The sequence below is a fragment of the Strix aluco genome, chromosome 3 (assembly GCF_031877795.1).
Source record: "Strix aluco isolate bStrAlu1 chromosome 3, bStrAlu1.hap1, whole genome shotgun sequence".
In the NCBI taxonomy this organism is placed as follows: domain Eukaryota; kingdom Metazoa; phylum Chordata; class Aves; order Strigiformes; family Strigidae; genus Strix; species Strix aluco.
The window spans coordinates 115995137-116021264 of NC_133933.1; the positions used below are offsets into that span (position 1 = coordinate 115995137).

Below are 26128 nucleotides of genomic sequence, written 5' to 3' on the forward strand. Positions count from 1 at the left end.
AGTAGAAATTCTGATTTTGTAGTTTTACACCTGTGTTGTGATTCTATAGAGGATTATATTATTTTTCAGATTTTGAAGTATCAATTGAATCAAAGAAAAAGCTAGAAATGTGGCATTTTCAGATTTATTAGAGAAATACAATGCTAAGTACTTTTTGAAAATTACTGTAGAAGAAGAATGTATTGTCCTTTACTTTTTCCTTGCAACTAAGCTTTTTGTCATGTAGAAGCATTTTTTTACACATTGAAAAAGGACAACTGTTGTTGTCTAAACTCCTAAAAAAATAATGCAAGCAATGAATTGGCAGTGTTTCTTAGGACACTAAATACTAATGAGAAGGCCATTTTAAGTATCTGAAATAAAAGAAAATATACTGACAGTATTTATAAGAAAATTTAGTTTCCAGATTTTGTTTTAACTTTTACTGTTATATACAAGAGGATTAAAAATTATTTCCTACTGAACTCTTCATAAGCAGCAAGTGAATATAAAATATAGCTGGATTAAGGTTGTACTTAGTCATTTGTTGCTAACCTTTGTGGAATCTGATGGTGATGTAATCAACTCCTGTACTTCTTGCTGAACAGGAAAGGCGAGAAATTTGGGGGATTTGTATTCATGAAAAATAAGCATAGAGTAATAGACTATATAGATATCATACTACTGCTTTTGGAGCTGTAGTTGTATCTTTTTGACATAACTTGCGCTAGTGGGTGAGATTAGGCTTTACAGCGTAAAGCCAGTTTTAACCTGGGCTGGGATTGTCTGTACCTCAGCCAGGTTCTGTCAGGGTAGCAGCAAGCGCTGCCCTGCCATAATTAGGCTGCTGTTCATACCCAACTAGCTTCTGTAAAACTAGCCCCTGTCCTCTCTGCAGTAGTGAATCCATCCTTGCATGGGTGTTTAGTCAACGTGCGGTAAAAAATTTGTGACAAGTTTTTTGGCATTTGGGTTTTTTTGAAACTATATGTAGATTTAAAATAGGCTTTCCCACAACAATGTTCAGGGTGATCTAACAAGATCCTTCGAGCAACATCAAAACAGTATTAATAATGTGATTTATTTTTTTCTCCATGCGAATATATGAGTCATGACTGTTTTCCATGTACACACTGTGAAGGTTGCCTAGTATTTTTAAAAATACCCAAAAATACTTCTCAGCCTGAAAAAAATTGCTGTCTCATGGTCCTAAAAGACCTAAGCATTGTTTTCCTCAAATGACCAACATATTTGCACTGTAAAAGTACTTCTAGCTTGTCTCAACATACTCATTTTATATTTGTATTTACATTAATCAGATGAAATGCATAATTGGACTTGTCGAGTGGTGAAAAAGACCTGTATTGGAGAAGTGGATTTCCTGACTCTCGTGCCTGGAAATAAGTCAACAAGAAAAGTGAAATACGATGTTCTTGCTGCAGCAGTTATTGTAGTTGTGCTCAAATTATTGTTTTTATTAGATGATAAATATGAATGGTAAGTGTACAGGCAAATCTGTAGCAAAGCCCAAATTTCAAATAGTGCAGATTATTGTCTTGGATCATTCTTTCTTTAGTAATATTAAATTTATAGTACTTGAATTTCAATGAAGTTCAGTAGCATAAAACATAGACCTGAAGGCATGTTAGACATTAAATATTACTTATTTTTAAAAGTCATCAGTTTGAATCTGAAACTTGGAATAAAATTAGAGTGTAATTCTTGTCAGTTGTATTTGAATTTCACGTGAAAAGTGCAGTATTTGGATCTACAAAATAGCCTGATTTTTTTTTTTCTTCAGGTTACTTTCAGACTTTGCTCAAGAAAGAAATAAAAATAACAAAGAAGGTACATAAATATTCTAATAGAAGCAGTCTTATGATTTTGTAAATGAAATAACTTTGTAATCAGACTTAGAAAGTCTTATTGATCATTAAAATGTGTTTTTGTCATTTATTCTTTTAGGGCAATTCTTTATTCAAAGACAATAGTAGATCCTGTTCAAGTAAAATCGTCTCAATTTACCTGCATAATTGTTATTGTACTGGATAGGGGAATTTGGTACACATTTTGCTAAGCACCTTTCTGCTTCTCCTTGTGCATGTTTGCCTCGTGTTTTAGAATTTTATGCATGCTAGGTGAAGATGAATGGATAGGCAGTAAAGAGGGAATGCACTTTGATCGTAAGTAGCAGATACTTATTAGGGGCATCAAACCACATTTATGATAAAATCCAAACTTGTTTAGTCTTGTTAAATAAAATGTCTTGGTGTGTAACATTTTTCAGATGTAATCTATTTTCTTAGTCCAAATAATCCTGAGAGAGGGTGGAAAAGCTAGCAGCAATTAAGATAGAGAAGATAATGGTGTGAACATGGTTCTTTGAGGGCAGAAAGACCAAATCAAAGATTAGAAATCTTCAGGAAAATGTTCCACGGCCTGATCCAGATCACAGTTGAAGATAAGATCAAAGATATGTTACAGTGGTTTATCTTTTAAGCATCCAGTTTTGGGTCCATTTTGACCCTTCTGTTACTTTTTTGTTAAATTTAAGTCAATAATAAAATAGATGTTAGCCATGCGGGAGCACAATTACTGCTGTATCTAGAGATAGTCCTCGCTGTTAACTAAAACTGGTAATTCTCATTTTCAAGTGGGTACACAAGCTTATTTTGGATCTTTTTTTTTTCCCCCTTTTCATTTCCCTTGAAAACTTGAGGTACGTAATAGTGACAGGAGTAGAAGTTGTGCAACTGCTTACAAGCTGAGGCTCAAAGTCTTTAATGTCTTAATGGGGTTTCTCTCTTATTAACAAGTCTCGTTGCCCTTGGGAATTATCAGCTCATTCTTTGCCCACTTTTTTACTTTAAAATCTGCTGGTGCAAAATGATCCATACGCTCTTTTCTGTTGTCCCTATCCTTAAAATGTTGGGGTGATGGTGAGCAGCTGCGCAGCAGAGCTGATGTGAGAACTTCTGTCAGAGCAATGATTAGTGCCAGAGCTCAAAACTGCCTCTGGCATTTTCCCAAAGTTAGCGTGCTGAAATGAATAATAGTTAATACTGAGTTTTAAGGATCCAGTTTATGGTGACTCTATCGTCAATTTAACTATCTTTTTTCTAGTCTTTTTTTTAATTAAAAAATAGTATTTCAGCGCCTACAGTTTTTCAAGACAGACTGCAAGCTGTACAGTAGATAGTTGTAGTTGCCTAGTGTGTGAATGTATGTTTTATGAACTGCATACATACACAATATGATTTATGTTCAAATAAAATGTGTTTGAGAGATATATATATAAGCATGTGTGTATCACAGAGCTGTGTATTTTCCAGTCAGCTCGGCTATATGAATGAACATCAGGTTAGCAGTACTGGCCAGGTAAACAGTTATTATAGTGTAGCATCATGTCTCTGACGGTGGTTTTGTTTGTGACAGATGCTTAATAATTCATAGGAAGTTTAATAAAAATTTCTCCCCCCCAAACTGCCTTCCCAGGAGTTTAGGAGTACTTGCTTAAACCTTTGGGTTTAAGGAGTTCAGAAAAGAAGTTGTATCCACACCTTTGAATTTTAAGAACTTTAAGGGTCTTTCTTCCCTTCATTTGTCTGTTGCTTTTTGAGTCCATCTATATTTCTAGCATCTAAGACATCCTGTGGCAGGATAACCTGAATAGCAAAAATGCAGATAATACAAAACGTATATAAGCTTGATTATAAGAACAGTATATGCACCTTCAAAACAGTTCAAACAGCTACCTGGCAAAGCTAAGCATGATGCAAGCATCGCATGCAGTGCAGCTGGGGTGATGGGGAAATGCAAAGCCTGGTTAATTCACAATGCAGATCATCCACCCACTGGTAATAAGAGTTGCTTATATTTTAAATATATAAATCTGCACCATAGTTCTGTTTGGATTTCTTATACTTACTGTACCCAGCTGGTTTACTTCAGTCCTGTGCCTCTTTGGAGCATCAATGATAAATGTGCTGCTAGAATGCCATATGCCTTAATGTGCTGGTAAATATTTGTTCACATATCAATGAGTGAAGTTCCTGTGCTCAAAAACGTGGGAGACTGATACAAAGTGAATGCAATTGTCTAGTTTATCTTTCCAGCCCTGTAAGGTTTCATGGGTAGTAGGATAGACAGTGGGGAGTTGATGAAACTGTGAAATTTTACATCTGAGCTTGTTTAGATCTTATTTGTTTAAATCTAAGCTTGATGTATAGTTTCATTAATGCCTTGAAGTCAACTTTCAGACAGGTGAAGGCTACTTCACACTGTCAAGATCTAGTTCACTTTGTAGAGAGGAAGTAGTTTCTAGGCTTAACTTTCAGAAAGGAGGGAAAAGGTTTGAATTGTGCTAAATATATGAAATCTATTCTAAGCTAAGGGACTTTTTTGCACTTCTTATGGCATGCTGTTCTTTCACTGCATTTCTGCATTTCTCTTTCTTACAGAATGGTAAGATTTCAGGATAGGTTTGTATACGGGTGGAAGACTCGGGGTCTAACTGAATAGAGACCACCTTCTGTGTACTACTCATTTCTTTCACTTGTTCCCAACCTAAAATGTGTATGTTTTATTCAGATGGTCCGTATTTTGAGTTAAAAAAATGGTACAAGGTGCTAAAATGTACCTTGGATGTGGAGCAAAAGAAATTGGATGAAAGAAGAGCCAAGTAAGAAGTTTTAAAGTACTTTCTCTTTAAGGTAGACAGTTTTACATGACATCCTGACCCCCACAGAAAATAAAAGGTTAGGAATTTACTCCACATTTCTATCCATCAAGCTTGGGTGAATAGAGTGATTAAATCCCCCTCTTAATTTTCTATTTACACTCATAATGTTTATCCAGCATATTAATTAAATGCTCACTTTCTGTGACAAGTAACTTATACAGCTGAACAATTAACTGATTACAGGAAATCTAGGCTTACGTACCTCAGTTTTCCCACTCTGAAAAAAGACTGGCTAGATGTGTTGGGGAGGCAGTGGCTTTTAATAGCACTAACCATTAGGTTATTTCAATTTTAATTTAATATCTCTAGCAGTATTTGTAAGAAATTACTGTTCTTGTTTGCTCCAGCTTTCCTTTTCTTAACAATTCTTATGTCTCTTACTGGTAGGTATCTGTGGAGATGTGAAAAACCACTGTTTTATTCAGCCAAGAAGAAATCTAAAGTTCTTAAGAGAAGACGTGAGTAAACTTTGCTTCTTCCCAACAGCACAGAAATCTGCTCCAACTTTCCCATCATAGAATATCTGCAGCCCTGACTGTGATAACATTTACATCTTAAAATACTTTCTCTTCTCTTTCATCTCTGGGTACGATTAATGTAGTACTGTTTTACAACCCATGGCTGGAATTCTTCAGACAGACATTTTCCTCATGCTTAACTGAAACTGCCTTTGCCAGTCTTCCTAATGACCTACTGAACCACATCTCAGAATGAGTACTCTGTCCTCACCTTCACTGGTTTGTCAGCTGCCTTTATAGAGCTGTGATCTTTGTGAATTGTTGTTGGTCTTCCATAGCTTTCCTGTCCCTCTTTGTCCTTTACTTTCTCATATCCTTTGGTATGGGTATCCTTTGGTAGACTTTGTGTGTCCCTCTTCTCTCCCACTCCTTCTTTCAGTCTTCTATAGAAAGTGAGGAAGGCTTGCCTGAAGGTGACTTTACTTGAATAGCTAGCTATACATGGTCAAAATGTAGGTACATCTACTTTATTTTAGTAGCTCTAGGAGTACTTATTTACTGGATTTTATGTTGACATAAAAGCAAACAGACAAAACAACAAAACCCCCACTTATCTGGGGAATTATGGAAAACCAGAATTTTATTCAACCAAATTAGATCTGAAGTTCTTCATTCTACATTTTATAGTGTCTTGTAAGCAGCAGATACTTGGAGAGAGATGTTAAGTGTGGTGAGTGATATTCTTCCCTTTATATACTCTTCCAGTTTCTGGAAGTGGCTGGTTCAGGGACTTCTAAAGTTGTATAATCCTATTTGGTTTTAATAACTCATGTTGGATTTCTCTTTCAGGAATGTAATTGGGGTTTTTGAATGTTCTTATTCTCTTCGGAATTCATTAGGGGTGATCCTGCAGTCAAGTTATGTTCCATGGAAAAACATGTTTAGGTTTATTTCAAGCTGATTATTTGCTCAGATGCCCTTTAATTCCTGCGTTTATAAGAAAAAGTGATTAATGATTCATTGTTCATAATTTCTGTGGTGCTCTAGATTCCTCTTTTGGCTCTGCTTCTCTTTGAGCTAGAAGAGGACTGCTTAGATTATGGAGCTTTACCAGTGCCTTTGCAAGCAGAAATATCATGTAATGCCATTGTAACTGAGCAAGATTCATCTTAAAACAAATTTAAAATAGTAGAGACAAAGAGTGCTCTAGAAAATTGATGTGCTAGAAACAGGTTTTTAGAAACATTCCTCAGCCTTTGTTTTTGATGGTAGATTTTAGTGTCCTCTTGAAAGATAAGCTTCCCAGTCCTTGCATTACTTTAGGATGTTTTTCCTGCTTTTTTTCCAGTTTATGAAAGAGTTTATTTAGATACAGGTCATAAAGCAAAGTTGAAGCTCCAACAACAGTGGTTTTCAAACTGCTTTTTATCCTATGGAAACAACGCCCAGGTGGTCATACTGTATGCGCTGATCTATCATCACACCTTCTTTTCCTTCTCAGCCTCGGTTACTTATGAAAGTTTGTCCTTCCTTTACTAGCAGTGGGGAAAGGAGGAGTGGTTTTTCTGTTGGCTTTTTTCCCAGTTGAAATTTGCACTATGGAAAGCTTAACCTTAAATCCATATGTGTATGAAACCAGGCTTCCTTAATTCTGATGCACAGGAAACTACCCAAAAAATCTTAGCCAGTCTGAGAGGTAGCATATGACCAGGTAAATATAGCAAAAGGTGTCCTCGCATGTGTTTTCTAACAACATAAAAATACCAGCAGTATCAAATGGATTTTACAGGTTTTACTTGGAGGAATGCTTTTGGAGTGCCCCACTATTAACATCATTAGGTATGAAAGACATGGTACTTTGACTTATCTTTCAAAATCTTTCCCTAAAACATATGACAGTTGAATTTTAGAGTGGTGGAGAGAACGTACAGGCAGACCTTCAAGGTTTTTCCGTATTCCACACAGAGGTTTAAATAAAAAAAAAAGAAATTAAGAGAAAGAAATTAAGAGAAAGAGAGAAAGAGAGAAAAAGAAAGAAAGGAAGAGAAAGAAAGAAAGGCACAAATACCCTATTTCTTCCTGTATTAATCAGCTCTAAACAGTATTCTAATACTTAACACTTTTGCCTTGGTTTTTTTTGTTTCTATTTGTACAGAAATCGTTGTGAACTTACAAAATCAGTTTGGCAGGCTGTCTGGTTCAGTGCAACCTGCTGAAAAGCCAAATCCTTCAAGTTTTCAGTTAAGTTGGTCTGAAGAAAACACAGATGGGAGTTGTTTTCACGGGCATAGCCTGAAGGGAATTTTGCAAGAAAAACGTGGTTTACTTACAGCCATGAACCCTCGCTATTGGCTGTGTACACTTAAACTATGTAATGAGAAGTAAGTATTCAAATTTGTTAAATACATTTTGGAAAGTTCTCCTGAAAGTAAAGTGCCATATATATATTTTTACAAATGACAAATATGGGGTGTGTACATAGCTATGTATTCACATATAGTTAAAATCATTTGTAGAAAGGGGTGTGTGCGCAATGGTTAGTCTTGGATTGGGAGTAGACAAATTGTAATATGAAGAGTGATCAAAGTGAGCTTTTGAGAAGAGAGGAGAGGAGACAAAATCAACAACTAGAGTCACATGGCAAGAGTAGCAGCTAGATACAAATACTCACTTTACATCCTTCTTCATAGTATTTTAGAAAAGACTTGCACCACAGCTCTCCAAAGAGTGGTAAAACAGTTCTGTTTCTCTCCCTCAGCCCCCCCAAAAAGTATGGGAAATTAATTTTCTAAATCACTATACTGCTTTTGTGGTGGCTGTAAGCAAAATTAAAGTTTAAATTATCAGTTGGAGTTCAAATAAGCAGGTAATTAATGCCTCTAGAACGTACTTTTTAAAAAAATAATTACAAGTGAGAAGGACTTTATCACTATTTCATCTACGCATGTCAGCAATCAACAGTTGTATTTTTTGCCAGCAGAAAAGCTTTTACTTTTCTTTTACTATTCTTTTAAATAAATTTCTTTTACTGGAAAAGTAAAAGAAGAAATATGGGAAAAAAATATTTTGTGCTATCAAGGAAGTTTAATGTCTGTCTTTACTAGAGAACTGTTCCTGAATCCTGCCTTCACAAGTGAAAAGGAATTTTTTTTTCCAGTTAAGGGTATATCAAAACAGTCATGCTATTTATTAGTATACTTATTTTCTTTAAAGGACCTAAGTAGCAAGGAGGACGATAGCCCAACTAATCCAGCCTAGTACAAAGTTATATGGATATTTAAGTATCTGCCTGGTTTGTGTCAAACTTCTCCCTCTTCCTTTAATACCTTCTCCTCTTGCATTAAATTCTGCAAAAATTGGTGAATTTTCTACTTGGTGAGTGCTGGCAGAGGACCATGGCCAGAGACAGAGACCAAAAGCCCTGCTGAGGGAGTGTAGGAGTTCAGTAGCATTTACTCCAAGGAATAGGAAATATCTAAAGTAGTGTTTCTTGTAAACTCCCTGGGTAGTATAGATACAGCTTCTGGATCATACGCCAGATATTGGTTCTGCCATTGGTGGTATCATGAAACCCTAATCCAGAAGAGGAATGTACCAGTGAGTATCAGTGAAAAAGATGAACTTTGCAGATGGCTTGGATTCTCCTGAATTTCTCATGTGTGCAATTGGAGGGTGTTTTCTGGAAAGGAGGTTGGGTTACATTAATGTGAAATGAGATTTCATTAGTGCATTGAATAACATCGTAAATCTTTACCTGGTATATAGTTCTAAACGGCATGCTTAAGAGAGCAATAGCCCCTGCAGAGTCTTGGCAATACACTCCTGATTTTAAAAACATTAAATATTCCCCTTGAAAATAACTGGCTTTTACATGTGTGCAGTCTTTTCTGTCTTTCAGTGGATTTATTTGCTTATCTTTATTTTCCTTTTCACATTGCCTTTCACATATCCACCGTGACAGAAATGGGTTGGAATAATGTAAACACAGTGTTATATTACAAGAGCTTTGGTTGTATGGATTCATTCTTTTGTATGAATAAGAACCTTTTTTTTGAAGGGAGGAGAGGTAATAATCCCTTTACCACAAATTTGCGTAAATCTTATGTACACACTGAATGAGTAGATATTTCAGTGTATGTTTGTGTGAATAATCTTCCATGCAAAATCTGTTTTTAAGCCTACATTTTCATATGTAATATATTAAAATGTTAATGGCAAACTGTCATAGCCTTCATGAAACAAGATTTGAATTTAAATTCTTACCGGTTAAATTTCCCATTATATCATTTGCAATGCAAGTAGTTAATTATACATCTGACACTTACTTAACTTTGGAAAACAACATGTACTCCCTCAGATATGAGGGTTTATCCTATGCAAGTGTGTGTATGTATAATAGAACTAAAAACAAACTTACAAATTTTCTTTCTCTAAAAATCAGCATGGGACTACTGAAATGCTTTAATCCTCGGACTAAATTATGATTTCAGTGTGGGCAAAGCTGAGATCAGTCAAATGGTTGGTGAAATGCTTTTACATTTTCTTTTCTTTTAAAACTTTCCGTTTTAAACTGGATTCTAAATTGATTTGGTGTAGAAGTCTTCAGGTGATAGGAGTTTTACGGTTGGACTCTATGATCTTAAAGGTCTTTTTCAACCTAAATGATTCTATGTTTCTATATACGATGAGGTATACAGTGTGTGAAAATGTTGAGAAAAATGGATTTCTCTTATTACATCTAAATTTAAAATCTCCTGGATTTTTTTTTGTAGCTCTTCAGAGATGCTCTTAGGATAAATAGCACAAAAATAGCACAGAATGGGGCAAAAATGTGCATGTGTTTAGGTACTCTTGTGAAAAGTGTTAACTCCAACTAATCAAATAGGTGCTTTACAGTATTGATGTAATTATGCATTTGCCTCAGAATATACAATATCACTCCCTTGCCCCCCCAGTGAAAAGTGAGATTTGACATGTAAATTGTTATAAGAGCTGTAATTGCTGGATCTCAGGGTTGACTAGGACATAGAAAAATGTCTTAATTCATATTAGCCAAAAAATGCAGATTTGGTTCAACCAACATTCCTCAGTGAAGCTTGAATTTAGCCAATACATTGGGTGGTGGGGTCAGCTAGTTCGTTCTGATGCTGCTGAAATGTCTGATTTAGTTTAGTTTTTGTAAGAAATCATTGGCAGCTTTTGGGGAACATGAGGTAGGGCAGAGGATGGGATGGATGGCGCGAGAGACCTAGTTTCAGATTTCCAATCTGCCAGACTTCGGGAGGCTTTAAACAAAAACTCCGCTCCCTGAAGTGCAGCTTGCATGGCACTCCAGGACGGGTCCGTCTGTTCCTCCAGTTCAAGGTAAAATGTAAATGTTTGTTGGGCCAGAGGGAGTGAGCAAATGACTCTATAGTCTAGTAATTAGCACGCTTGCCCATAAATTGGGACAGACAGATTCCAGTCCTTGTTCTGGTGAATATTTAAGACCGCTGCTCTGAATCAGACAGAGGGGAAAATTTAAACTCTGCTTCTCTGCATCCCAGGGCAATACCTAGTAAGCTAGAAGATGCATAGGATTTACATGGTAAATAGCACCTGAATCCCCATATCAATGTAAAAGATTTTGTTAAAAATTGAAACAGACGGATTTTATACTATTTTAAATTTATCACTTTTAATAAAAACGATTTGAGTCTAACCCAGAACAGGGTATTTTTCCAACCAACAAGTTGCTGAACTTCATGTTTACAGAGCTATCTCTGCAGTCTGTCCTCTGTGTCATCTTTGGTTCAGTCTGACACTTGTTACCAGCAAGTCCAGTCTGCTATTTTCATTATATATTTCATCAGTAAAATCACCTAGTAATTTTCATTAATATTTTCACTGTGCAAGCTACAAAATAATTAAGCAGAAGGCTGCTATAGGACTAACTACTTTCTGTCGACCTGGTCAGTGTTTGCCCCAGTGTTTCCTATGTTACTCCATGGACTTTAACTTCACTTTTCTCTCTTGTTTCTAGACAGGTAATTTATATTTAGCACACAAAGGCAATGGACAAGAAATGAATGGGTTATAATCCCATGGCATAGTGTCAGAAAGAGGAGAGTGGACCCTATGGAGAGTGTGGGCACATAGAGAAAATAGCCTGAGGTGTCTGCATTGGATAGTCTTAGAAATTTTAAAAATAGGGTAAGGTAGCCATTTTCACACTTTGCTGCATTTGCTAAAAGCTGGCAGAACAGACGCTCATTCAATTTAGTCCCAAAAGGCAAAGAATGTATTCTTTGCCTGGCTGAGTATGATCCTGATTCAAAGTGCAGGAAGCTATACATCTTTGCCTTTTTACTGTGTGTGTCTTGGTCCAGTCCTCTACTTCAGGGTTTTGCAGGAGTGGATCCCTTCACAGAATCGACATTGTAGACCAGAACTGTGATTTAAGCTGTAGATAAAATGTAGAGTTTTCCTCTAATTACAATTAAATATATAAATGCTACTAAATACTAACTAAATACATTTGTAATTTAGGGCTTTTTTTTTTTTAAACTTTCTTTTCAGATTGTGTGGTCACCTGGCTCATTATGGAGAAGCAGACTTTCCCCAGAGTTACCATTTTGTACTAAGATTATTCTCCTTTCTTCTGAGGATAGAGCCCTCTTATATCCATGATGAGGTGTGTATGATAGAACACAAACTTTTTAATAAAAAACTCCGTAAAAAAACAAAATACAAGACAGGCCCAAGGAAGTAAAAAGGCCTAAAAATAACAGTATTAAAACCATGTAAATTAGTTGGTTGGATCCTAAACCATGGTATTGCATCTAAACTTACACTGATCCTTTTGCTTGCATGGAAAATTTTTGCTAAGATAATATTGCTGAGATCTACTACTGTACTTTAGTTGTAGTGTTATTTTATCTACAATTTAAGTCACTGGTTTCCAGCTGGGAAAGTTACCAAGGAAACTGTTTATCACGATTTATTTCTTCAGTTTGTATCAGAGCCAACAGGAAGCTATGAAATCACCATTTTGGGGGCATAATTGTACATACTTTGAGTGTACTGGACAGCATGTTACCATCTAATTACATTGTGAGATTTTGCAATAAAAATATTATCTTTTTTTTACCTACTGTTGTATGACAGCAAATATATTTCTAGAAAGTAATGTTTACTTTGTTTTGAAACAGTGTGTTAACAAATAAAAGGAGCAGTTGGTTGATGTTTTCACTGCAGTGAGTTCTTTGGTCATTATTTTTAAACAGGCCGTTCTGGAGCAACTCTGACACCGTTTTCTACATTTCCTTGCATTCTGTGTATCTCCCAGTCCCAGTCTCTTGTTATGCCTGAGCCTGTCAGTCAAGTTAACACCTTTCAGGTCCATGTTCCACGCCAGGCTTCATAGATTTTGCAGTTACTTTTATACCTGGAACTGCCCATCCTATTTCTTGTGCAACGGTAACTGCCAGGTCCTCCTGTCATTCTTCTTTTGCAAGACTACTGTCGTTTGAATTTCTTCTGACGGCTTTATAATCTAGCATCTTCAGCAGCTTTGTGCCTCAGCCATTCTACCAGTTTCTCATGCTCAGTCTTATTTATGCACTGTGTTTTTAAACTGTCCCAGACAACGTGTAAATGAAGTTGGGTGCTGCCACTACATTAAAGACACCATAACATATACATACATGTTGAGTAGATACCCAGGTGAATAATGCTGCTTTCAGCTGAATGAATAAAATGCAGCAACTCCGACCATCAGTACGGAGTACAGAAGTTGCCCAATCTATTTGATCAAAACCAAAATCAACAGCTGTTTCTAAGGTTTATTATAGGCAAGAAAAATGGTGCGTGCAGACTTTGCAAAAAGTAATAGCTTTCTTCCTGAGGAAGGACTTCAGTGAGATGTAATCTGGGAAGGTAATCAGTTTAGCAAGTAGACTCTGAGTATGATGGAAGAGTGTAAAATCTGTTACAGTTCAATCCATGAAGCTGTTGTCTAAAAACTGGGAACAGGTGAATGATAGGAGAGGAGATGTGCTGCCTTTACCTGTCTGGAGCACAGTGATAAAGTAGTATTTCAAGCACGAGTAGAGCAGACAGGACTATTAAAGATAAGTTGTAATAGTTACTTGGAAATACTGGCAAACCAGGAGGCTTGGCTGGCTCGGTAGAGGCAGGAGGTAATTAAGCATGGTGTCCTGATTTAAGATGACAGAAAAGACAATTTGGGTGAAAGTTTCTACTTTTTCAGATATTTAAGTAGCTATTGTAAAACAAGGATTTAGAGTAATGATCTTATAAAGTGCTTGTAATATGCAGATGAGAAGGCTTAGTATACAGAGCTAAACTGTGCTTGATGGGGAAGAGGAAAGAGCAGACTGTTACTTGTTGTATGTGTTAGAGATTCCATAAGTGGATACAGTTTAGTATGTCTAAATCTATTGCCATGTTGTGCTAGATACCTCAGACTTGTGACGAGATGTGTGTTGAACTGATGTTTACATTAATGGACTCAGAATATGCCAGTTTGAATCTCATTTTGCATCTGGTGTTTGTGTTTTAAAATAAGCCATAATCTATTACGTTTGACCTCACCTGAGTGAGTTACTAAAGTTTATAAATATTTGGTAAAATTATTCATTTTCCTTGTTCTAGATGAGTGTATCAGTTAAAAATCTACAGAAGTGTAATACACATTGTCACTGTTTTCAGTAGCGCTTGCCCAAGTGACTGAAAATGTCTCATTCTTTTTACTATATCTGTTAAAGTTTTGAATTAACTATCTAAAAGATACCTTGTTACACATAAAGGATTCATTTAATTCAGAAGTCTTTATTTGAAAGACTTACGCACTTAATTATAGGTACACCTTTCTTTTAAAACTACTGTAGTAGTAAAATCTGAGCTTCATAAATTAAAAATACTGTGCTCATTGTTACATTGTTACAAACATAACAAAGCTCCCTTAGAATAAATTAAGGCTGTACTTTAATAAACTGGAATAAAGCTTGCAGTTAATCATCAAGAGCCATGTGCCTTCTGGACACATAGGTTAAGAGTCAGATTTAAAAGTAAAGGGTGTGCCCCTAAAATACTTAATGTTAGTTCTATCCAGTTTAATCAATCAACACTTCTGTTGGAGTAATGATGTTTAAGAAGCTGACGAGCCACAAGAGTGCCTTATCTTCAGTGAAGTGTAGTTGAGCTCTCTTGGGACAACTGCTTTGAGTCCAGTTAATATAACCCTGAGGTGGAGCTGCGCTGGTTGAACAGACAGCTACCGGCAGATAGCTGAAGGGTAGGGTGTCTGCCGCAACCCAGCAGTTCCAACCACCTCTTCTATCTGCTTTTAAGCTACAACTCCTTTCTATGTAACTATTTGCTGAAAATGTCCAGGTAAAGCTCAGCTTTCTGATAGCTACTTTTTTGTGTGAAATTTTAAGTAAAGAGACTCAGTTTGGTTTGTTTCTTACTCTAAAAGTTGAATGAGAGTTCTTAAGTATATAGATAAAGGCAAGTGGTTTTTTTTAGATTAAACTTTTAAAACAGTGTATATTGAGAAGACTTAGAATAGTTAAATAATTATTAACTTAGACAATAGCAGATCAGTTATTCTGAGACCTCGATTGCCTTCCAAAGTGAATTTATTTTTCCTAATTTGTGTGTCGTATTTTAACACACTACTTTTTTCTATCTTTAAGAGTGCAAAAGTAACCTTGCTTTATGAATTCTCCTAAATAATGCAACCTTTCTGTTGTTTCAGTGGAGAAATATGACAGATGTCTTACTTTCTTTTGAAAGGTACAACCTTCAGCAGAACTGGTATTTTACCTTCCTAGTTTTTCACTACCTCAGTGTGTCTGCATTCTCAATATCAACTTAGTCAAATACATTTTTTTTTTAAAGTCTTTTACCATTTTCCAGACATGAAGAAATGTTTGACTTTCTCCTTAACCTCTTACGCAGAGTGAGGGCCCTGAACCTGATTTAACCAGAGAATGAGAATCAGCAAAGCCCAATGCCTGCAAGCAGTGCTAGTCTAATTTATTGGCCATAGTGTGCTATATGGGCTTCACTGCAAGTACATCTTTTCTAACCCATTTTTAGCATGACCCCTGAAACAATTGGGATTGGAAGATTTGAGAAAGCTTCGTGCAATGCTGCAGGCAATGCAGTGAATAAATCGCTTTCTCATAACTTCTTGGAAAGCTCAAAAGTCCCTTCTTCAGAATTACTTTTCTCCCTTTATGGACAAACAAGACATTTGCTGATGGTCCTGAAAAGTGATTTCAGGGTATTTATGGTAAGTTGTCAAGAGGTTGCTTTTGCAGGGCCGGGACCAAAAGAGCCAGGACCCACAGGGCTTTTGGGAGAGGTAAAGTCTGAAAATGTTAAGACCCTGAATAAGGTGTCTGCTTCCTGGTTCATCTGTCCTTTCTCCATGTCAGGTTGAGTAAGTTTTATGCTGCTTCACAGGCAGAGAAGAGTCAGGATAACTCTCTTTAATGAATCTCCTATTTTTGATCCAAAATTAAATGGGCTTCCCAGTATGTGTGGTCATACGTATTTCCTGGCTGAGCATTGTTAGTATATGGATTGGTCAAAGCAGTGTCTCTCTAAATGCAGAATCCTTGCTTTCCAGTATCTCCCCCGCAGTTACTGGTCTTGTTGCTCCTCACATGTGAAGCTCCTTTGTTCCTGGCCAGATTAGGTGAGGGAGAGTGTAAAAGGGATGCCGAGATGTGGAAACAGGAAAGAGCTTTCCTCACTGCTGCTTGTGCTAGGATGGTGCTGAAATGGTGAACAAGAGAGTAAGAGAACAGGAGATGATGAATGTTTGTGTCCTTACGTGAGGTTATAGTTGCCCTTGTACAACTGCTAATGGCAGCATTTCCAGAGCCAGAACACTCCTCCCCAATCCTCAGCATCTACACTCTGCCTCCGGCAGTACGTCAGGTAGTTTTAAAAGAAAATACAAGCACATTCCTCTGATAATCTCACATGGCAGCTCTGTATTGAGAAGTATTTTGTGTCTGCTCATAGACCACCCTGTTGCCCTGGTAGTGGCTTTGCACATCAGCTGCAGACCCTGCTGTTGCCTCCTGAGAACACCGTCAAGTGTATTTAGTGTCTATGTTGTGATTTGATAGCTTGGTCTGGATCCTGGGATGCTTCTGTGCTGCCTTTTCGTGGAGGACACCTGCAATGGCTGGCTGATGGAGCATTGCATGCCTCTGACAGGGATGCAGAGTAGAGGCTGTTGCAAGAGAGAACAGTGAAGACACCACCTCTTTACAGGCCCAGGGAAGAGAAGGGTGTTCTAAAACTATATCCAAGTGCCCAGCTCTCAAGGTCAGGATATCGGACTGCAGAGGTAGGGAGCTCCTGGTGCACTGTCAGCTCCTCACAAGCTAGGCAGGCTCCCCGTCTGCAGGCAGGCTGGTTCCTGCCCTTCTGAGCAGGGCTCCGACCACGGTCCCGCGACACGGTGCAGCCGGGCTCCCCGTGACCGCCACTTGTGGCTTGCTCTGATGTTAGGATGTGGAGCAATCCACTTGGCCCTGGATCTCATCCGCACAGTAAGTCATGCTGCGTTGATGTAAAATTGCGACAAAACAGTTTTGTTTACTGAGCTGAGATCCGTGGCGTTTGTAACTCCTAACTGGGCAGCTGGGTGGTTTCCGTGCTGCGGAGCAAAGCGGATTAGGCAGAGAACAGTATGCAGCGACAGAGCTGCACACGCTGTTCTCTTGCTACACTACTGTCGGCCTGTGCAGCAGGACCTCTGTACACAGAAGTGAAATGCAGTGTTGAGCAGAGACAATAAATGTTCAGTGAGACTGGATAACACGCTAAAGATTTTATCGTCGATAAAATTCTAAGCTTCAGGCTGACTTCAATATATAGGCTACTGCAAAATTGATTAATTTACGTTGTAGTACTTTCAGAGCGTCCTCAGTCAGGCTGATGGAGCTGCATCTGCTGCCCCTGAAAAGTCTGATGCTCTCCATGGTGTCTACATTATCTTTAGGGCTAAATATAGAAAAGGGAAATTTTTAAGGAATGCCTGCAAGATTGCATATAGGGATATGGTTGAGGTGAAAAGCAAACTGTTTCTTTGATTTCCCTATTCTGTATTTCACACACTGTGCTTTCATTTATTTCTTCACCCATTTCCCCCCCAGCTTTTTCTATCTTCTCTTTCCTATAAGGCATTTCCAACTTCCACTGTCACTTGTCTTTCTGTTTCTTTCCACTGTGCCTGCTTTCACCTAGTGAAACTGTCACTTTTCTTCCTAGTGAGTTCACAAACATCTGCCTGGGCTTTTCTCTCTCTGTCTGCCCCCCCCCCCCCCCCCCCCCCAGCCCTTTGGTGCCTTTGGTCTTATTTTGTGGGGGTCAGTGATCGGCTTCGGACTTACTTTTCCAGCTCTCTCGTTAGTGACCACAGGCCTGTTGCAGAAAAGAAAAGCTTGCCTGGTGTGCTGTGTGATGGAGAGTAGAGAAGATTCACTGCTCTTTACGGCCCTCACATTTTAGGGGTTCAGATTAAGTAGAAAGTATCTTGTTTTGACTCCCTGCCGTGTTTTGTGAAATCAAAAGTACTGTTACAAACTTGATGCAACTTGTTTGTTTATTGCACAGGTGTGAATGGCCAGTGCGTGTAGATGATAATTACCAGGTGTGAGGTTTTAAAACCTTATTTGTTAGGTAAGTCATAACAGTAGTTAGTCCTTGTCCAGAATAATTCCCAGTTTCTCTAGACAGTGATGTCAAAAGACAGACGAGGAAGAGGTGCAAGCACGTTGAGACAGTGCTCAGCCTCATGGTTGCAAATGGCGCGTGAGCTCGGTGGGATTCATTTAGAAGGAAACGACTATGTGAAGAAGGGAAGGAGAACACTGAAGGCAGGACCAAGGCAGAGGGAAAAGTAAAGGGAAGGGCATGAGAGGTGAAGGAGAGCAGTGAGATCGAGGTAAAAGGGCTAAACGAGGGAAGAAGTTGGAGAGAACGCCAGTCAGTGCAGGGCAGGGGAAGTCCTGCCAGAGCACTGCCGCATCATGGCCTTATGCCCAAGCCAAAACTCTGCTAAATCCCTTTGTGCTTCTTGCCTGATTTTATTCAGCGATGATGCAACCCACTCAGTGACATCACAGAAATACACCTACAAGTGGTGTTACAGAGTCCAGATTGTGACCGGCAGATTAGTCAGCGGTGTCACAATCCGGTGTTTATATCATTGTCTCCTGAATGTGGAAGTGATTGCTGTGTCGATAACTAAGTTTTCATCGGCGGAGCAGGCTGTTGAGAAAAGCTGTCCCTTTTGCAGAGGCAACAGCTTTGATTTATTTGGAATAAAATCATGGTGAATTCTAGTTAAGTAGAAGTACCAAGCGCGGCACATCACTAAGATTTTAGCAATTCAGGCGCAATGTAAACATGTGACTGAACTTCAGCACATACTGCATCTGGGTCACTTGCAGCTACAGGGTAGCATTATATTTTATTGTTCATGAAAAGTATGCATGAACAGAAGCAGGGAGCGTGAGGAGTGAATAACACCTGAGAAAGTTGGAAGTCCTTCCCAGTACTTGCAATTTTGAGCTTGTTTTGTAATTTGTATCGGAAACAAAGCGAGTTATACTTGTTTGGAAAAATGTAACTTTCTGACATCTTACTTGGATGACAGTAGTCTTTTCATATGTGAGAGCAGATAAGAAATTTTCTTTGATGTAATCTCAAATTGGATTCTTAAAATGGGTTAAAAACATAGAATACCTTTTAGTGCATGTCATAGAGAACAACTTCACTTTGTAGAGTAAGATCCTACTTCAGTAATGATATTTATCTTTTGCCATCCTAGTGGCAATGTTTGCAGAACCAACCAAAGCATTTTGTTTCTAGAACACTAGTTGTGATCCAGTGAGAGGATATTAAGTAACTTCCAGGATTAGACCCTCAGTGAAAGTTTGTTCCCTTTAGTTTCGTATTTCCTTCGGTTGGCTGCTTGAATTGTCCTTCTATAATTTTGCATTGGAGTCTATCATATACAAATAGGGAAGAGATTTTGACCTAGAAGGAGAGACCTCTTATTAGTGTGCATACTTTTCAATTACAGTAGCTATCTGAAGCATCTTGACATATGATAGATAACGCTGTTGCTATATGGGTTTGATTCAGCTTGTTACTTAAACAAGCAACCTCCCACCCTTATTTCTCAAGGAGAAACTGAAGATCTTTCTGATTTAAACACACGCGCACCGCTTTGGATATGTCCGATGTATTTGTAGTGTTGAGGATTTAGATGCATTTCCAGCAGTAACTCCATGGTAAACCTCCCTTTCTCCCCAAACCCGGGTTCCTCCGACGCTGGGATCCACTGTGCTTTGGCAGCCGGCGCAGTGCTCGTGCCAATTAATGCACCTTGTGTCGTGTTTAGACTTCCTAAACACGGGGTTTGTACAGGAAAAATAAATGAGGTTATACGGGTTGGGAGAGGAAGAAAGGAAACCCGTTTTTAGTGTGAGAAAGATCCCAAGGTGCTTCCCGCGTCCGCTGCCGTGAGTCCTAGCCCGGGGCCGGGAGGCGAGAGACCCTCGAGCGCGGCCCGGGCCTTGGCGGGGAGCGGCCCGGGCCGCCCGGGGGCCCCTCGCCTACCGCGGCCGGGAGGAGTGCTGGGGACCCCGGTGCAGCTGCGGTGCCGGCGCCTTAGCCCCCATGAGCGCTGTACGTGCCAGGGGCGAGGTGAACCCGGTGGGGAGAAGGGTTTGTTTTTTTTCCTCAGGACCGCGGCCTTTGACAGCGGGGTGCGCTGCCGGGTGGGCCCGGGGAGGACCCCAACCGCGGGGGAGCGCCTTCTCCGCGCCGCTCTGCTCGTCCCTTACTTGCGGCGTCCCCCGCAGGGGCCGCGGCCCGCACCCCCCGCCGCCCGCCCTGCCTCGGCCCGGGCCCCGTCGCCCTCCTCAGCCGCCGCCCCCCGTCCCCCGCGGAGCCCCCAACGGGCGCCGGCCCCGCCCCGCCCCGCCCGGCCGCCCAATGGGGGCGCGGCGGCTCCGCCCCGCGGTCCGCGGCAGCCAATGGGAGGCGTCGCGCGGCGCCCGTCCACCTGCGGCTGCGGGAGCCACCTGAGCGGGCGAGAAAAGCCGACAAAACCCGTCGGTGCGGCGGGCTGCGCGCTGCTCTCTCCGTTCGCCCCCGCCTCGCCCTCCCGACCAGCCGGGCCAGTTCTGCCGCCCGCTGCCTCCGCCAGACATGACACAAGACTACGACAAGTGAGTGAGCCGGGCGGGGAACGGGGGGGGCGGGAGAAGCGGGTCCGGTCCGACCGGTGCTGCCGCCCCTCCGGGGGGGCTGCGGCGAGAGGGGCTCGCGCCCGGGGCCCGCTCTCCTGTGGGGCCGGGCTGGGGGGAGCCGCTCTCCGCGGGGACCCGCCCCCCTCCATCTTCTCGGAGGAGTAACCGGAGGCTGTGGCGGGGCGGTGCGAAATGGCGGGGGGTGAGCCCCGGGGAGGGGGCGGCCAGCGGCGCAACGGGGCGACCCCGGCGGCCACCCCGCCCCGCGAAGCGAGCGGCGAGGCAGGGCCGGCTTTGAAACCCGACACCCGCAGCGAGGCGTGGGTCAGCGCCGCCGCCGTCCGCCCCCCGCCCCGCCGCGCCGCGCCTTAAATGCGGGCGGCGGCGAGGAGCGGGCCGCGCCGTCGGGACGAGCGGGCGCCGCCGCAGCGCCGCGCTGCCCCTCTCCCGGGGCTGAGGGAGGCGGGCGGAGCCGCAGCGCCGGGCTGACCCCCCCGCCCCTGCCGGAGCCCCGCGCCGCCGCCCCGCGGCGGGAGCGGCCCCCATGGACTTCTACGAGGCGCACCCCTCCGGCAAGGTGGATTTCGGCAGGTAAGGGGGTCGGCGGGCCCACCGTGCCGGCAGCGAGCCGCCGCGGCGGCCGAGGGGGCTCTCGGTGAGCTCGGCTGTGGCCACCTCGTACCGCGCCGAAGCGGGTGTTAAAAGAGTTAGAACCGAGCTTAAGGCGCGTGTTCTGTAGCTTCGTGGTGTTGAATGCCGGGGCGTCTTCAAACGGATCCCTTGCCGCGTTTAATGACTTGAGGTGGTTTCTACACTTGTCACCGTGTCCGTCTGGAGGTGGTGGCCGTGGGCGCCGTAAGTGAACAGAAAATGGGGTAACTCTGAGGTGGTTTGAAGAACCGATTATAAAATTACTACATTTCGAATGATCGGTGGCTCAAATGCACTCATTTCCTAGGGAAAGCATAGGATTCTTACCAAAGGTTGGTTCGTTTGTTTTCTTTTAGCATACTACTTTCTAGAAAGAGGACTAATGCAGCAACTCACTAACTTCACCCTGTGATTAGGATTTTTTTATATGTATTTTTACTTCTGATGACACTTAATAGATGAGGCCATAGCAATTTAGGTACGTGCACTTCACTTTTCTGGCATGTAGAAGCCGATGAAAGAAATCCTCCTTGCTGCCTCAGCACTAAAGGTGTGCTCTGTGCAAGAACGGGTATGAAGCATGGTGCAGCTGAGGATCTCTTAATGTCTCGAGTTAAATTGCAGGGTGGGGGAGAGAAAGGGTGGATTTTGCATCCGTAAAGTAAATAAGCACAGTTTCTGTGATCTGAACACAGAACATTGCAGGCTGTGGGACCTTCACAGAGAGAGAGTAGTTGCTTTTTGTAATACTCCTCTGCTTCCACTTTGGTCACGTAGAAAACAAAATTCAGAGATTGTTAAAACTGCAGTAGGGAACTTATTTCCAGCCTTTGCTGGACATGTCTACTACTTCATGAGCAGATTCACGTGCCAGTAATCTTGAAACCTAAAACTTAAGAAGAAATGTTTTCCTTCTCTTATTAATATGTTCTCATTTTCCTTAAAGAAGCTGTGGTTCTGTTAAGGGATTGAGTTACTGCCAAACCCTGTTCTCCCCTTGATAATTCTGCAGATAATTCTTTCTATGCTGCTTTTAGGAGGGTAGGTTACCTGTAGGGCAACGTGCATTATATTTAGGTGTTGCAATGGCTAAAAATTGCACAAAAATATGTAGGTTTTGCATTTGCTGTATTTCTGGTTAGTGGCTGCTTTAGTTCTCAGTATTTTGGTTCTCCTTTGGTTCTCTCTTTCCATGCGAGCATTGTGTTGCTGGCGGGAATCAGCTTAGTGGTCTTGTGAGTTCCAGCAAGGCTGATTTAGCCCTTCAGTTTGGCAGGGATGGATCAAGTGAACTGCACCCAGGTTACTTCAGTTGCCTTTTTCTTTAGGAGTGACTTTAACTGGAGGATTTACCCATTTGTTATGGATATTCGAAGTTTCTTTTATTAAATTGTCAAGAATAGGAGCTTGTACTATGTCCATAAAGAAAATTCTGCTTTATCTTTTGCTGGGCAGTCCTTGATAGAAAGTGGATGTCCTGATACCAGAAGTATCTGCATTTTGGTACACTGCATCAGCGTGTACACAAATATATACAAAGACCTGAAGGAAAGGCTTGGTGCAAGAGCTTGTCTTTATTGTTGTTGTTGTTTGCTTTTTTCTAACTATATAATACTGATTTATAGCCACAAAGTGCTCTTACAAGTCCTGGAAACTCCCACTTGCTTTGAGTATCTCCAGCTCAGCCAAGCTGTCCCATTGAAGCTCCGCGAGACTCCTTGTGTAACTGATAAAGGATGGAACACAGAATTTGCAAAGTGCTGTGCAGCCTCTTTGGTAGAAGGTGGTGATAAATGCAGGATGCTGTTAAGCTGATTATAGTGATTAGAGTATTTCACAACTTTTTGTATTTGTAGTATATTTCAATCTCTGAAAGCATCTGGGTAAATAAATGAAAAGAATGCTTATCTACCAGGGAAGAGGTGTGGTGGTGCTGGGGAACTGCTTTTTGTGGGATTCTGGGATTTTTAATAATTATTTATTTATTTTAAACTATTACCAATTCATTAAAAAATGCCAAGTTTGGGATTATTTAAGAAAATAAAAAAGCCTCCCTTCTCTCCCCACCAATCTGCCGTAAACTAATGTTACACTTGCACTGGAAAGAAAACTGTTTGAACTGGATTCAAAGTCAGATTTAAAAAACGTTAGCTTGAACTGATTTGAAAGATGAAGGGTATATTTTACCAATGGAACCAAAATATATTAAGTTGCCTAAACTAATAGGACAACATTTTCTATAGATGCCCCACATTTACCTGTGGGCAGAAGGTCCAAGTCATCTTGGAGCTTTCTTGTTCCCAGCAATCTCAAAATGTTCAGAGTAAATATAATTTTTCTTTGTATACTGCAGCATAAAGGGAAAAAGTCCAGTTTTTCTTTTTTTTTTTTTTTCCCCCCCCAGTCATCTGTTGAGGGTGTTTGGAACTAGTGTCATGGGTTATTTCAACAATAACCAGGCAGCGAGTCTCTTGGCTTCCCTTGTCAGAAAAATTCACTGCTGGATTGCTTTGAGGTCCCTTTGACCCCTTTCCCTGTGTAGTCTGTAACCAATCAGCAGCTTCTAGGTGGTGTTTTCAGGTATACTCTTGAGATCACAGACACTTTCTGAAAGCTCTGGGGGAAAGAGATGTTTCATTAATTCACCTTTTCTAGTTCCATGTGGAAACTGGAGCACGTTGTGGCTTGGTAGTATTACGTAGGATGTGCTAGAGGTTTTGTAGGTGGTAGGCCAGGAAGCATGTGTAACTCTTTCTGGGTTGGATTCAGAGCATGAGCAGGTCAGTTGTGCTATTAAACAGCTTTGCCTTTTTATATAGGTTGGTGTAATCCAGCTGAGTTTGGTCAAATTAATCCTGATTTACATGGAGCGTGAGTGAGATCAGAATTAGGATTCTGGGCTTTTTGTGTTGACTAATCCTTGCAGCACACTGAATCAGAATATGAACACTGTGAAACTGGGGCAGCTAATTTTGAAGAACTTTAGGAATGTTTTTCATGTGTTCTAACAGGCGGCTTTTTTCTTTCTTCTTCTTTTTTTATGATACAAGTAAAAGACCCGTGTTGGTTCTTCAGAATGACTCTCTCTACTCTCAGAGACGTCCGTACACCAGTGAAGATGAGGCCTGGAAAACCTTTCTTGAAAATCCCCTTACAGCAGCTACCAAAGCTATGATGAGCATCAATGGTGATGAAGACAGCGCAGCTGCGCTCGGACTGCTGTATGATTACTACAAGGTAGATTGGCGTGGGTACGCTCTGGCAGCCAGCGGAGCTCTTGTTCCACCTATGGAAAAGGTGTCATTTACTAGAGGATTTTACAGAAGCTATGAATAAATCACGAGGACTGTGTTTTTTAAATGGAAAAAAAATCCATGTCCCTTTTTCTGAAAATGGTTTTATTTTTAGCTTAGTAAAATAAGATCCCTTGGATCTTAATTTAATGGGCCAAAAGCTTCAGTAGCACTTTGCCTCTCAACTCCAGGTTCTGCAGGAGGCAATGTGTTATAGAAGTAGTCATGAAGAATGAGACTTTGGGAGCATGTCCCTATCTGAATTTAAATACACAGGGAGAAAGAAGCTTCTCTCCTTTTGCTCACGTGATCCCTATTCTGGTGGGACCACTTGCTTTTGCTGGGGCTTTGATGTGCTACCTTGTATCAGCTGATACTAAGCTATAACTACAGATTTTTGGTGGTGTCGGGGATGGAAATGTCCACCTGAAGGAGTTGCTGTCCACATCCCTCTAATCTTCAGTGAACTTCAAGCTGCTGTAGTCTGTTAATCCTTTGACAACTGTGGTTGTCTTCCCCAGTGTTCATGGTCTTCTCAGAGACATGCACCTTCCTAGATGCTCACAGGTGAACTGAACACAGCCAAACAGGGAACCTTCTGGTTTGCATGGGATACATCTTGCTGAGCTTGCTTTCCTAAATACCAGAAGTCTAAGCCAGGGTGGTTATCTCCAGTCCATGTCCAAGCAGTCGTTTCCAGGCAGGGAGGTGTCCTGCTCGTTGTATATGGTGGCCTGGCCTGGCACACCAGGCGGAGATGCCTGTTTTTCCTTTGCTGAATGTGCAGAGAGGCCAGGAGGCTGACTTGGCTTGCGTGCCTGACGCTTTGGTTAGTGTCTCTTGACAGTAGTGAGTGCAATTGCCAGCCTTGGTTTATTCTTCAAGAATGAGGAGAGTTTGCCTTGTGCGTACAAAATCCTTGCCTGCTCTTTTAAGAGTTGAATATGTCTTACGTATCAAAATATTCTTGTAATGCTTAATATGGAGATTAGCACTCCACACGCACACACGACAAAATGCCACAGACTCACTGATGTGGATGTTATTCAGCTAGTTTTGTGAGAAAACTGGCTTTCTGCTTTGTGCCTGTGCTTGCTATGCTTTTGGAAAAATCCCCCAACACTTTCACCAGAACGATTTTAATCCACAAAATCAATTTTGATTTCTAAACCTGTAGATTACAAAGAGAACGTTGACGTTGATCCTTCACGCTTGGCAAAGCAGAAGGGATTTGCTGTACACTAATGTCTAATTCGGGGTTTCCTCTTATGTTTGGGTATCAGTGGGTGTACAAAAAAATCGGTGGAAGAACAGGTATGCCGCATACTTGGGTGAAGCAGAATGGTTAGAGGTTGAAAGATTTATTGAGGGCAGTTATGAAGTAATGCCAGAGGGACAATGTCTAGGCATTTCTAATATGGCCCCTCTGCACTATTTAAGACAGCTGATGAGATCACCTTTGTATTAAAAAAAAAAAAAAAAAAACAACAGCAAAACCAAGCAACGAGTTTTCTTCCATTTGACTAATGGGCTACCCTCCTAGCTCAACTGTGATTAGTATACTAGGCCTTATGGGAAACAAATTTTTGATCAAAGCCTAGAGTTTAAGAGTGTTGGCCAAACGGAGCTTCAAAGACCCTTGTTTTCCAGTGACTAGTTAGTGTTGGCCTTCTAGCAGTCTCCAGCTAGAGGTTCTCCAAATTTTGCTGGTTA

At 41.0% G+C, this 26128-nt stretch overlaps 2 protein-coding genes across 9 annotated transcripts in view; both read left to right on the forward strand.

The window, feature by feature from the left end:
• Positions 1–12413, forward strand: part of TAF1B (TATA-box binding protein associated factor, RNA polymerase I subunit B) — a 49552-nt gene extending 37139 nt beyond the window's left edge. For 6 of the 7 annotated variants that reach the window (XM_074820042.1, XM_074820043.1, XM_074820045.1 and 3 more), the window contains 6 exons: positions 1299–1476; positions 1781–1827; positions 4570–4660; positions 5108–5178; positions 7334–7559; positions 11737–12413. In XM_074820042.1, coding sequence (XP_074676143.1) covers positions 1299–1476; positions 1781–1827; positions 4570–4660; positions 5108–5178; positions 7334–7559; positions 11737–11929 — 806 coding nt within the window. In that variant the 3' untranslated portion in view covers positions 11930–12413. Of the gene's footprint in view, positions 1–1298; positions 1477–1780; positions 1828–4569; positions 4661–5107; positions 5179–7333; positions 7560–9619; positions 9697–11736 lie in introns of all 7 variants that reach the window. The other variant, XM_074820044.1, reaches the window with a different exon arrangement.
• A 7930-nt stretch (positions 12414–20343) lies between these two features.
• GRHL1 (grainyhead like transcription factor 1) overlaps positions 20344–26128 on the forward strand; it is a 44285-nt gene continuing 38500 nt past the window's right edge. Inside the window, exons 1-2 of one of the 2 annotated variants that reach the window (XM_074820051.1) lie at positions 20344–20450; positions 24173–24359. In XM_074820051.1, the coding sequence (XP_074676152.1) occupies positions 20431–20450; positions 24173–24359 (207 nt within the window). In that variant the 5' untranslated portion in view covers positions 20344–20430. Of the gene's footprint in view, positions 20451–20981; positions 21063–24172; positions 24360–26128 lie in introns of those variants that run through there. The other variant, XM_074820049.1, reaches the window with a different exon arrangement.